A 14067-nucleotide genomic window follows, 5' to 3' on the forward strand; every position below is an offset into this window, starting at 1 on the left:
GAAGTGGTTGGCCACGTAAAATGACAGAGCGGGGTCAGCAGATGCTGAGGCGCATAGTGCACAGAGGTTGCCAACTTTCTGCAGAGTCAATCGCTGCAGACCCCCAAACTTTATGTGGCCTTCAGATTAGCTCAAGAACAGTACATAGAGAGCTTCATGGAATGGGTTTCCATGGCCGACCAGTTGCATCCAAGCCATACATAATCAACTGCAATGCAAAGCGTTGAATGCAGTGGTGTAAAGCACACCACCACTGGACTCTAGAGCAGTGGAGATGCGTTTTCTGGATTGCTGAATCACACTTCTCCATCTGGCAATCTGATGGATGAGCCTGGGTTTGGCGGTTGCCAGGAGAACGGCAACCGCTTCTCTGACTGCATTGTGCCAAGTGTAAAGTTTGGTGGAGGCGGGTCTCTCTTGAGTTCGCTGTCTCTGGGCCTTCCTCGGTAATCAGCTGAATGAATTTCTGTGGACTTTCAAGGTGCCTGGAAAGTTGTAGGTCTCCCTTCTCCACTGGGCCCTTCTCGTTGCAAAGGAGGTGGAGGTTTGATATTGAGACTTCACCATCAAAAATAACACAACTGTAGGTGCGTTCACCTGAGTGTTGGAGTTGGTTTGTTTGTCAGTATGATTGGAGGGATCATTAAGATGTTGAGGTGAACTTCAATTCCCAAAAATGATTTAAAATTCACAAAAAGTTGACAAGCTTACACTAGATTTCTTTACAGGTAAAAATATTATTGTGTGTAGTGACTTATGCAGAGGATGAAATGTGCGGCGAAAAACAAAACTCATGGAGACAGGGGCGCAGATGGGATTTTTGAACTGGGGGGATCAAGCTAAGCTACAAGTTATAAGCTAAGTTAAGTTAATAAGTTATTTTTGAGTGATTTGGGCATTAACTTGCACTCAAGTGGTTACCTTTGTAATACCCTATGAGTTTGCACTAAAAAGCCATTGTAGAATTATTTGAAATCATGGAAAAACAACATTGAACATTATGAAACAAAGACCTACCTGATTAACACCAGACATACATTATGAAACTGTCTGGAATACCAATCATCCACCAAAACCTCATGTTTTACGCAAAATACGTTTTATTTCAACGTTTGTGTGTGAACTCAGAAGTGGAAACCACAACATATTTTTGAAAATAAAAATAAGTATGCATACTGTCAATGAAACTCACATTTTAAATTACTTTAGTGGTACTATTAGGAATTCCCTATAGTGCAGCCAAACAAATTTATTTTCTAGAAGGCTACTCAACATTACAAAGATTTGTATCGATTTGTGGGAAGGTCAACAGGCAACAGGCGTAGGATAGCCTACTTACATGGTTTGTTTTTAGAAAAAACGCTCTGATTGTTTTTTTTTTCTTCATTTTGTTTCTTCCTTTCTTGAGTTAAAATCATCCGCTCAGTCATTGACATTGTGCAGCAACACATTCCTCTCTCGGACCCTGGGGAGTGACAGTAGTCCCTTTGGTGCGTTCATTTATAATGAAACTTGGAACTTGGAGCTCGGAACAATGTGACCCCAAAGTTGAGTACTCTCAGCGCATCTCAGCCTTACAAACATACAAAAAAGCATTTAACTACTGTTTACATGAGTAGCAGATAGCATGAATTCTATGTAGGGCTGGTAAGATTCATCCGACTGTCTGAGCTGGATCCGACTTCACATGGGGTTCAGATTAAAAATCTGACTTGGATCTAGGAAATTCCAGCATCCGTGCACAACTGGAACACATCATTAGTTGTAGCACACAAAGGCCGGACTCTCAACGCACACTGCAATGTAAATTAGTCAAAGTAACAGGACATTAATCATCGGTTTTATTGGCGATGTTTGCTGCCTTAAGTATGGATGGGATGGGGAGGGGGTGGCTCGGGGGTCACCATGAATCTTGGTCTTAACACGCATTTCAGTTTATTTTATTTATTCATATAGCACCAAATTACAACAAATGTCATATCAAAGCACTTAAATAATATAGTCCAATTCAAGCCAAATGCTGTGCTTTGTGGTAAGACGTATTGCATCACTTCTTGTTACCTTGTTTCTGTACTGTGGAATTTTTTGCTCCTCTTGGACTACTTATTTATCCCTATAATTTACAAATTTTGCATAGTTAACTCTATCGCATACTTCGCATATTCTAACACTCTTACAGATCTTTAATCTGTATTTTTCACTTTTTAGCGGTGTGTCTGGTTCTCCAGCTTAGCATGGCTGGCAGTTCTCTTCCTCCATCTCCTGCTTTCACCTGCTCTGTGTTTCAGATGTTTTGTTAGTCCTCTGCCTCCTTTAGTGGTAATGGTACATGTAACAAATGTAGTCTTTTTGTAGTTTTGGAGGCGAGGTTATCTGAATTGGAAGCTCGGAAAACCACCCGACAGTGAGCCAGGCCCCTTGAGCCAGTGCGGAGCAGCAAGCTCCATTAGTCGTCCCCTAGCCAATCCTGAGCAGCCGGGACCTCAGAGTTGCTGGGTGACTGTCAGGAAGAGGAGTCTTAGTCCTAAAGTCAAGCCCGTGGTTCACCATCAACCTGTCCACGTTTCAAATAGATTTTCCCCACTCAGCGACACACCCGCTGAGGACAAAACCCTAGTAATTGGCAGCTCTATAGTCAGAAACGTGGCATTAGCGACACCAGCGACCATAGTCAAATGCATTCCAGGGGCCAGAGCGGGCGACATAGAATCCTATTTAAAACTGCTGGCTCAGGATAAGCGTAAATACAGTAAAATAGTTATTCACGTCGGCGGTAATGACACCTGGTTACGCCAATCGGAGGTCACTAAAATTAATGTTGCATCGGTGTGTAATTTTGCCAAAACAATGTCGGACTCCGTAGTTTTCTCTGGACCCCTGCCAAATCTGACCAGTGATGACATGTTTAGTCATATGTCCTCATTCAGTTGCTGGTTGTCTAGATGGTGTCCAGCAAACAACGTGGGCTACATAGATAATTGGCAATCTTTCTGGACAAAACCTGGTCTGATGAGGAGAGACGGCATCCATCCTACTTTGGAAGGAGTGACTCTCATTTCTAGAAATATGGACGAATTTATTAGTCATCCAAAAACATGACAACCCAGGGTTGAGACCAGGATGCAGAGTTGTAGTCTTACACACTTCTCTGCGGCTTCCCACCTGATGCTGCCCCCCCCTCAATCAAAAAACACAAAAGGAGCAAATCCTTTTGTGAAAATAAAAATTAAAACAAAAACTTTAACTGAACAAAAACATCAAACTATTAAATGTGGTTTGCTGAATATTAGATCTCTCCTTTGGAAGTCTCTGTTAGTGAATGATTTGATTTGTGATCATCATATTGATATATTTTGTCTTACAGAAACCTGGCTGCAGCAGGAGGATCATGTTAGCATTAATGAATCAACTCCCTCTGACTATTCAAATGTTCACGTTCCTCTAACCACAGACAGAGGAGGAGGAGTGGCAGCTATCTTCAGATCAGGGTTACTAATCAGTCCTAGACCCAAGATTAGTTTTAGCTCTTTTGAATCTCTGATTCTCTGTTTTTCCCACTCAAAGTGGAAATCACAAAAACCTCTTGTGTTTATTGTTGTGTATCGACCACCTGGCCCTTATTCTCAGAGTTTTTATCCCAGTTTGTGCTGAGTACAGATGAAGTCATTGTACTTGGTGACTTTAATATTTATGTAGATGTTGAAAATCACAGCCCAACATTCAGTGATAGAGAAGCAGATTCATTGCAATTAAGCTATCCTTTAACATAGTCTTACAGTAAGGTTGGTGGGACCACTACATCTTAATGATCCCACCAATCATACTGACAACTCAGACAATAGAATTAAATCCATCATGTTCACAAAATAACACACACTCATTTCCATTCAAGTGTCTTCATTCAAGCACTGTTGTACATTGTTGCATCTACTCACAACTAACTATAGGTCAAATCAAATTCCATGGCAAAGACACCTGAGCACTGACAGCAGTGTGAAGAGGAGTTTGGATCATCTGTAGCAGCCAGAAATGGAAACAGACTTGAGGTGAGATTGAGATTGTGGTGGTCTTATTAGCTCTGACCAACTAATGTGGGAGGAGGAGCAGGTAGAGGAGGACCTCCTCCTTGGTCCAGTAAAATCCTCTGTGATCTTTGTCACGACTGCTCTGTCTGCCCACACGTGCACACACACACACGCACACACACAGGGCACATGAGCTGTTAAAACGTGAATGTGATATTTCTGAATACAGTTAGCAAAAAGAGTGCTCATGAGATACAGGTATTATATTTTCATCAGTACTACATGTGCATGTCATTAGTAAATTCAAGTCAAGGTTTTCTCAAAAGCACATTTAAAAACAACCTCAGTTGACCAAAAAAATGTACAAGTTATACTAAAACAAATAAGATCAACAGTCACTAAATCACCAATACATCTGAACTAAAACCATCATCACCAGCCATTAAAATATCAAATAACACAACAGTAAAATAATTTTAAAAAAAATGTGCATATGGTGCATATGGCATTTTGGTGGATTTAAAAGGAAATTAAAGGAGGAAATAAAAATAGTTCATCAGTCTATTCGGTGGACAGTGTAGTGTGTCTGATTGCCAGGTAGAGTTTTATAAAAGACTGCCAGAATGACACAGTACCAGAACTACCTAAACTCTTAGTGATGACAAGACTCCACAAAGCTATACACAAGAAACTGTTCGACCTTCTTAAATGTCTACTTTTCCATCAGTTAGGAATAAAGCAACCAGATGCTGTTATTGGGTTTATTTTACAGAGTTGTACATTGCTGCTGTATGAAAAAAACAGGACTACTAACTACACCAGACTATCCACTCGTGTAATGGAAGTGGCACACACTTTAAGGGACTCTCCATTGGATGATGATGTAACATCACGTAAGTGTAACATGATGTGAGTGCAGTTGGCCGCGTCCGATCACTGACGAGCATGTTCAGAATCAGTACAGACCATCAAGCTATCCAACCATCCAGCACAGAATCTGCGAGCACCATGATGTTGCATATTCTAATCTAAAGGAGTATGCTAGGAGGGAGATTGCAACAATGACAGCAAAGACAGAGGAGATGGAATGTGTTTGAAAAAGCAGACACACAGGGCAGCATGCATACACAAACAGCCACATTTCCAGCACACCAAGGTGTTTGGATGAGACTCCAGAGTAAGACTGGGAGATGTTGGTTCTTACTTGGAGGTAACGCTTGGTCAGTGGCAGCAGGAAAATGGTTTAGGTCATGGCTGGGTCGCAGAACTGGAAGATGGCCAACAGGTGGGGAGAAGTCTGAGCCTACAGGACATCAGAGAGACAGTATGGGATACATTACCGTGAGCCTGGAGATATCCTATACCAGCTGTCTGACTAGGAGCTAAAGATTACTGCATGCACAAAATGTGGAATCTCCACACATCATATATGGTCATTTAAAAGGCCAGAGAGCCTCAGAGCTCTGTTCAAACTGTGTTTCCCTGTTCCAACAGGTATCCTTTGAATGGTGTTATGGTGTTTTTCCCCCCTCTTTTCCCTCTTTTCTGTCTTCTCAAACCCCAGCTGGTCGAGGCGGATGGCCACCCTTCCTGAGTCTGGTTCTGCCAGAGGTTTCTTCCTGTTAAAAGGGAGTCGTTCCTTTCCACAGTTGCCACAGGCATACTCAGGACGGGAGATTGGACTGAAGACAAGTTTCGGTGAAATCTGTTGGTTTCCTTAGCTAGGATATTATTTTTTCAATTGGCTCTGTATGAATGAATTGGATTATGATTACAATGAATTGAATTCCAATTGGCTTGAATTGGACTATATGATTTAAGTGCCTTGAGATGACAATTGTTGTAATTTGGCGCTATATAAATAAAATTGAATTGAATTGAATTGTCCCCAAAACAAGAGACTGACTGACTGATCAGATGAGTTTGAGATATTGCAGGGAGTAAGAGAACAACAAAGAGCAGCCCGAAAAGTGCCTTGAAATGACATTTGTTGTGATTTGGTACAATATAAATAAAACTGAGTGGATGTGTGCAGCTGCAGGCACACTCTCAATTCGGAAATCAGATCAGATTTCTCACGCAGACCAACAAAAGTTGGCTTTGCTACCCCTAGAATTCTGTGACCTGCAGTCTTGGACAGCATTTGCCGTCACCACCATTATCTGTAGGTGTTGCCTAATCAGCCAAGACATGACTCAAGTCTTTGCAAAACCATCCATTGGCAGCCTTCTGTCTCATGTTAGGATTACAAAACTCTAAAATACAGTGACTTCAACCACGACACAGGTTTCATCTCACTCTGAACCGTATGCTAACTCCCAGTCTCTTTTTTGAAGCTGTCTAATAGCTTTTCCATCTTTCAACAAATTTGAAACTGTTCACATTTCAATCTATTTGTTACTGAAGAAAAAAGAGAAATTAGTTTTATTGTGAAGTGGAAATGTACAACAAGCTTTATAGCAACGTGGTAACATTGGATAGAGTCAGTAATCTGGAAATGTAATCTATATAATGCTGTCATATTAGTGAGGGAGCATTTCCCCCACTAGGAAGAAACATTATGATAGGTGTTAAATGTCTTCAACAAGAGAAGATAACATGACTCAGGAAGCAGAAACATCATTGATGTCATTGTGACTAAAAATTGCTTTAGGCTGCAAAACTGAGCTATTGCTGGGTTTGTAACAGCTATAACACTTGTGTGGCAGAAACACTTATTCTGCCCCATATAAGAGAAAGTACATACCTGTGAAGTAAAAATCTCTGACACCCTCCACATCCGTCCAAATTGTTTTCCAAAGATTAGAACAGATAATAAATTGGACAGTCAACGGGCACTTCATCTCTCTAACTGAGATCATCTGGCTTTTACCTTTAAACACACAGCAGCATCAACCTCTCAGACTGAAAGAACTTTTCATGTTTCAATAAAACATAGAGAAAGAACATTTTTGTGCCCTTTAACACAGAGTAAAGTTGGTAATCTCCCAGCACAAGAGACAACCATTTGCAATACTGCATGGTTATGTTGCAGCATACATGTATGTTGTGTCTGCACCCTGCCAGTCAGAGGACTAGACTGGCAGGGTGCAGATTATGCCTATATGCAACAAAAAATCTGTAAATAAATATGTAAATAAAAACAGATACATTGATTATTAAATCTCATAAACCAATATGATATGACGTGATTTCCAGGATGGAATCATGACTGTTTATGTCAGAAACCGGCAGGACACAGGACACATGTGCAGGAACTTTTCAGAATAAGAAAGTTTATTTATAAACTTCTTAACAGGTGTTTCCAACAGAGAAACAAGAGCTATGAAAAATTTATGACACTGAACTCAGTAACTAAGGCAGAGATAAATGCCTGTATAAAACTTAATCAAAATAAACATTCACTCCACTCCAGGAGGAAAACGAAAAACTATAAAAGATTATTATTTAAATTTAGCTGCTCTCTTCTAAAGAGGCGTAACAAAGAAAAGCTCCTTCTAATGATCTAGAGAATTCAAAAAGGAATAAGGTCATGCAACCACTCCTATAACGGAGGTGCTGATAAACTTACAAATCAAAGTCACTCCTAAATGGAGGAAACCTAATCGGGCTACAAAAGTTATCAAAAGCTAAACTGGAATTCTAATCAAACTTTAACCAAAACAAAACTCTGCAGGAAGTACGCTCGACTTCAGTGATCAAACAGAGATCAAAGATACTGAGTACAATGGGGATCAAAATACTGAGGACATGGGATTCAAAGGCTAGAGGTGCGGAGGCTAGGATGACGACTGAAAGTACGACACACTGGCACTGGACAAGGGAAGACGAAGACTATTCAAACACACGAGGAACCAAGGGGAACAGGTGGAAACACTTAGGGAATCAGGGAAGACAATCAGACACAGGACACGGGAGGAAGGGCAAGTTATCTGAAACGAGAGGAGAAGTTATAGTTTTTAAATGAAACAGGAAGTGAGGCGACAATGGATTTCAAAACTTAAAGTGTTCGGAGATCATGACAGTTTAATGCTGCCTAAGGACCCAAAGATCACAGGCCTTCAAAATTGTTTTGTATCATTGCATCCTGTTTTTTTTTATATATTTTACACAACACCCCAACTTTACACAGCCATATTTCTTAGGTATTTATAATTATGGTCTACACAATCATGGGAGAGGTTTTGTTAGTGGGTAGGTAAACCTACCAGTACACTACACTTCAGTATATTGATCATAACTAAGAAAAATATATTCAAACAGTACAAACAACAACACAGGCTCAAATGATCAGGGAAGTAAGATCTGGAGAAACAAAAGTTTCCTACTTATTGTGATTTTAAGCTTCTGTTTTTATAACCTTTTATCTGAAATGTTGTCATCGATCTTTAAAGACATGAATGACATAACAGAGCCCTGCAAAGAAAATTAATGTAGCATCAGGAAGAATTTTTGTGTTAATGGAATAGTTTTATTATTGCTGTTTTCTATCATTTAAACTCATTCATTTGCAATGACAGCAACACAATTAACATCATCATTTAGCTGTGAATCATTCCTGTTTTCCACTAAAGCTCATATCCACTACATTTCCAGAGAGCCAAAGCAAACAGAACTCTTGACCCAACATTACTCATTCACTGCCTTGTTATGGGGGCCGATGACGACGGCATTAAGGCACACACATTACTATTGTGCATACTTTTAATCTTCTTCTGTTTCCGTCATGAATTTCAGACAATACATCACTATGTGTCCCTCGATTGGGAATAGAGTGCCTGCATTTTTCTCTCTCATCACTCGAATGGTTTTCCGGAAAATTGGAAAAAAAAATGGGAATTTCCTTCCCTAGGAAATTAATTTGATTGCCATAAATACTAAACCCACTTTGAAGCCATACTTATCATACTTCATCATAGAGACATCATTCAAAGTTTAAACGGGTCAGGAAAGATTAAACTTTTATAAAGAGTTGTTGATATCTTTTATAGTTTTGACACAATGGCAGTTTAATTTTTAGGAAAATTTATGCTTCAACAGGACTCCTCTCACTCTGCTGTTCTGAGGAAAACTCAAACAAACTTCTCTCATGTTCATAATGTCTGCTGTACTTAGACAAATTATACATCAAAATGCACGCATTGTCGTCTTTCACCAGTGACCGTCACTGTGCTGTGCCTCACGGTTTTCTCTCAAATTACCTCAGAGCGCAGCGAGGGAGCACCCAGGCTTCGATTGGCTTCCATTATAAACCAGGTCTCCTGATCTCCTTCAAAGCCCAGTGAGGGGTGTTTTTACACATAGCCATAAAAGCTAAACCGTAAGCAGGAGCAGCATGAATTACATCAGTGTCTTCTGCCGTGCCTTCTGGCACTCACAGTTCAGGAATTTTTCAGATATGACTTAAGATTTTTGAACAGTGCCTATTTGTTTGAAGCAAAGTTTTCAGGATCAAACAGCAAGTTCTCTCTGTTCGTTGGAGCAATAGTGTGTTCTCTGTAGAACTTCAACTCTGCGTCAGTAAAGTACTCTGTGACTCAGCTGTGCCTTCAGTTTTCTTGCACACAAAGACAACATCATCACCTGTCTGTCTCTTTCCTCATATCTAACAGAGTGGCATCTGCTGGATTTGCCCTACCCATGGCATCAGGTTGCTCCACTGGCACCCATCAAAATGTCTTCAGAAAGTCTTTCTACAGCAGGTTAGTTTTAGAACAAACTTCAATCGTGCAAGGAGAGACAGAAGACTGAAGTGTTGTCTTCCTCACACCTACAACTCAATTTACTTGCATGTATGATTTTAATGTGTTTCCCAGAATCAGACACTGGATGTAATGTCAGTCATCAGAACAAATCAGATCAAAACATATTTTTAACAAAAAAATAAATACCATCTTATGCTGTGAGATTGTATGTGTATGTGTGTCCTACTATTTCTATTCCAGTTCATAATATACATCATGTAAAGTGTCGTGAAGATCCAGGGAAGCATAGCCAGTCCGTCTCAACTGACCCACAGACCATATAAAATGGCTACAGTCAAAAATAGGGATTTTTTTTGTTCACTTTATGCCATTTTATCAATTTTTTAATCAAAATTTCATCAATGAAGAATATTTGCACAAACATTAGTTTGTTTTCCATAAGAGACTTCCTGTTTGCACATTTAATTGACTTTAAACTTCAGTTTATGTGATCAAATGTTTTGTCAGTATTAAACTGCCTGTAAAAACATACAGAGGGTACCACAAACACACACTCTTCTCACTCATCTCAAACATATTCATCCAAAACAATGTCATTATTTACTTTACTCAGTCTGAAATCAGTCAAGGCTTAGTGAAGGGGCCTTAAACACCGAGATCAACAATAACCCATCTGGAACATCCGTGAACACTTGTGTGCCCGTCACCATCGTCTTCAAACTTCAACAGAATCTTTTTTCAACGGATGCAACGTGTAGAATTGCCGTTGTGGTTGATGGTGAAAGAGCTCACTCTGATTGGCTGCTCTGCGTAGTAAACGAGTACACAAAAACAGTAGTTGTGGAGATGTCAGAAAGCTAAAGGCTGACTTTTATCATATCACACACAATCTTTCTCATTTGTTATCCTCAATTCTCCAGAACAAGCAACACTTTCAGAATGATACGTCCATATGGAGAGTAAAAACTGAGAACAAACTGATAGTCAGACTTAAAAGATATCAGCTCTGTTTACCTTTACTGAAGTTGTGACTGTGGCTTATAGTACACTATCAAATATAAGCAGCAGAAGAAGGCAGGTAGAATCTGATTTATATGATAAATCTGGGACAACATACATTTCCACCGTACAAACTGCAACAGCAAAACAGAGCCATGTCATACTCGGAACACACTCTCCATTGCTCCATCAGACTTCCCACAAACTGTTCACATTAAAAGCCCATCAAACTAAAACAACTCATATTGTTGGCATTAGTGAAACTAAAGATTTTGAGTTCAGATTTAGAAAAAAGCTACCATTTGAAAACCTGCTGTGGTTGCTAACTTAGCTGCATGTCTGTGGTCACTGACTGCAACTGAATAATGGATTTGCTGATGTGCACCATGTGCAACACCTAGCTATTGATGATTCATGTAAAAATTATTCAAAGTAAGTTTTCTTCTTCAAATGTGTCTGGCTATCATATTCTGTATCACAGTTTTAACATTTTGTTAAGTTTTACTCAAATACACTTTTCATTCATTTCTGTGTAAACAGTGTCACACACTATGAATAAATAAAATGATGCCCACAGAATGATAGCAGGAGCTCTCAAACAAAGATGATGCAGCTTGCCAGAGCTTCCACTATCTAACACAAATTTCTCTACTCTAATCTGGGACCATGGGAGTGACTTTGGACACAGAATGAAGCTGAGACAGCCAATAGGAAGATCATGTTTACTCTCACCAGTGTCATTTCTGTCACTGGGCCCGGCCACAGCTGGCTCCCCCTGCTCTCCTCTCCTGGCCTCCTTCCATCTTCCTGCCCTCCTCTCTCCTCCTGCGCCGCCCACATCCTGCCCTTCACGCAGGCTGGTGTCAGGCACCGACTCAAAGGCGCTTTCCTCGTCTTCGTCTTCATCCTGGGAGGAGAATACAGTGCTGCCGGACAGCCGGTTGCTGTCCACCGATGAGAGGCGGTTGTGGCTGCAGAAGCGGCCCCTCCCTTCGTATCCTGAGTTGCTGTAGCATGACGTGCTGTAACAAGAGGTGCTATAGCAGGAGGTACTGTAGCAGGAGGTGTCACAAAACTCACAGTCGTTTTCACCTTGAGGTCTGTGGGTGCTGTTGCAAACTCTCCTTCCACCATTACTGGAATCCCCCTCCTCACTCTCCAGACAGCAGGGAGAGATCCTCCTAACTATTGCATGTCCTGCTCTTCCTGCCTCCCCTTCCAGGAGCTGGTTCAGCTCAGACAGGCGTTCGATGGACAGGCTGCGGGGCAGAGAGCGCCGGCAGCAGGGGCCCGGACACTCTGGGACCTGCAGGAACACACAGAGATCTGTTTTAACTGTTTCAACTATAGGGAAACACCGATCAGCCTTGTGCTTGCTCTTTGACTTTACTTTGCAAAAATTACATGAACTATGTCAGACAACGCTAGTTTGGCTCCACATGAGCTTGAAGAACTCAACATTTTACAAACAATGAAAAATTAGATACAAAAAAGTCTGTATAGTAGTAAAGCTTTGCAGAGGGTCTCTGACTCTGGGTAAAACAGGGACTGTACAGTTGTGACTTCCACATTCAGAAAATTCTTTCTATATTTATGAACATTTCTAACACCTGCCTTTCCTTTGCTGAGTTCTGTTGTGAAACATGGTTTATGTGTATCTTATCTGCACCACACATCATACCTGAGATGGAGACTGGGTTGTATCTTCCTCTTCCTCCTCCTCCTCCTCTTTGGAGGTTTTCAGTGTTGGGGATGTTGTGTCTAAAGTGGTGTCTGTGTTTTCTCCTTCCCCTGTGTGCTCCTCCTCCTGGCTCGGAGCTCTGAGTTGGGCAGAGGGGAGGCTGTGCAGGAGGTTGTGAATCCGGATGTAGTGGGATCGTGGTGTCTCTGGCTCCTCGCAGGCTGACGCTATCACTGTTTCCAGCTCAGACACTGGGAGGGAGCAGGGGCGGTTTTTACGCCGCAGGGGAGTGTGGGAGTTGCAGTTTGAGAAGAGAGACTGGCAGGAGCAAGGAGCACAGCTTCTCTCTGCTCCTTCTGTCACCTCTTGTTGGCCCCCCTCGGCTGGACCTTCAGAGTTGCCCTGAGATGTGCTGTTCTCATCAGAGGCAACCCCCACAGCAGCAGCCCCATCATTCATCGCTGCTGCTACAGGATGGTCAGAGTCTGGTTTGGGCTGGGTTTCATCCTCAGCCTCTTTTTCCTCTGCTGTCACTTCTCCCTCAGTTTCTGGAACAGATTCATGTCTCTGCTCCTCTTCTCCTCTCTCCTCCTGCCTTTCCTCCCCTTCAATTGCCTCTTCTCCTACTCTGTTGCTCACTTCCTGCTGTTCAGATGAGACCCCCTCCTCTTGCTCCACTTGAGGATGAGGGATGGGGGGTTCATCCCTCACCGTGCTCCGCTCCTCCACGGTTCCTTGCTCCCCCTGTGCTGTTGCCACATCTTCCTCCCTCTCAGCAGGTGGGACTTCCTCGTGTGCAGGCGCTGATGTCTCAGTGTCTGGAGGGCCATCCAAGGGCAGGTCAGGCATGTCAGGGCCCATACTCAGTGTGTCATCATCATGTACACTAGCAGCTTGGTTAACTTCTGCTGCATTTCCAACCTCAGTGCAGGCTTGCTCGATGACTAGGGACACCTCTTCATCATCTAAAAGGAGAATAAACCTGTTCAACAAATTCATCTTTGGAAGCTGCTGCCTTCAGACACCATTCTTTAGCACATATCTGGCTGAATTTACAACTTTGAAAAATGTCAAAGGCCACAGCTAAACAATGATGTAGTCCTGTAAAATCTAGTGGATATTTTCGTCTTCAGTACATTATTGTTGTTGTGTTAGCATAACTTATTTTATCAAGAGGAAAAAAATGTAGTCCGAGATTGTTACTCATTCCTCTGAGATGCAGTGCCATAAGTTGGGCTTGGGTCTTCACCTGAACCTTTAGCTTGTTAAGTTGTCACAAAATGTTCATATAAAACTTAACAAAGACACTGAACAGAGGGAAGATAACACAGTTATTCAAATGTTTGTCCATGCTACTGGACAGGATGACACTGATTGTACCTGGGTGAATAGAAGAAGTCAGCTCAAAGCGGAACAGCAGTTGGCCACAAACATGATCTGTTGGCAACCTGCGACCCAGGGAATAACTCACAACCCGATCCCTGCAGATGAAAGATGGAGACAGACAGGAGACAAGATTAATACAGAGGCTGGAAAAGAGGAAAATGGAAGAACTGAAAACTCTGAAGCTTTTATCATAACATCTTTAATGATAGAATCTACAATAACAAAAATATAAGAGTAAGTGTAAAAATGATGGAAATTTGAAGGAGGTAGA

At 41.5% G+C, this 14067-nt stretch overlaps 1 protein-coding gene across 3 annotated transcripts in view; it reads right to left on the bottom strand.

Moving 5' to 3' along the window:
* LOC140284726 (E3 ubiquitin-protein ligase HECW1) overlaps nt 1–14067 on the bottom strand; it is a 78777-nt gene that overhangs the window by 23351 nt on the left and 41359 nt on the right. For 2 of the 3 annotated variants that reach the window (XM_072378694.1, XM_072378695.1), the window contains 4 exons: nt 13791–13891; nt 12411–13375; nt 11462–12035; nt 5230–5328 (listed from right to left, as the gene is read on the bottom strand). In XM_072378694.1, coding sequence (XP_072234795.1) covers nt 5230–5328; nt 11462–12035; nt 12411–13375; nt 13791–13891 — 1739 coding nt within the window. The remainder of the gene's footprint in view (nt 1–5229; nt 5329–11461; nt 12036–12410; nt 13376–13790; nt 13892–14067) is intronic. The other variant, XM_072378696.1, reaches the window with a different exon arrangement.

Source organism: Leuresthes tenuis, unplaced genomic scaffold, assembly GCF_036924035.1.
Source record: "Leuresthes tenuis unplaced genomic scaffold, fLeuTen1.0.hap1 SCAF_24, whole genome shotgun sequence".
Taxonomy (NCBI): Eukaryota; Metazoa; Chordata; class Actinopteri; order Atheriniformes; family Atherinopsidae; genus Leuresthes; species Leuresthes tenuis.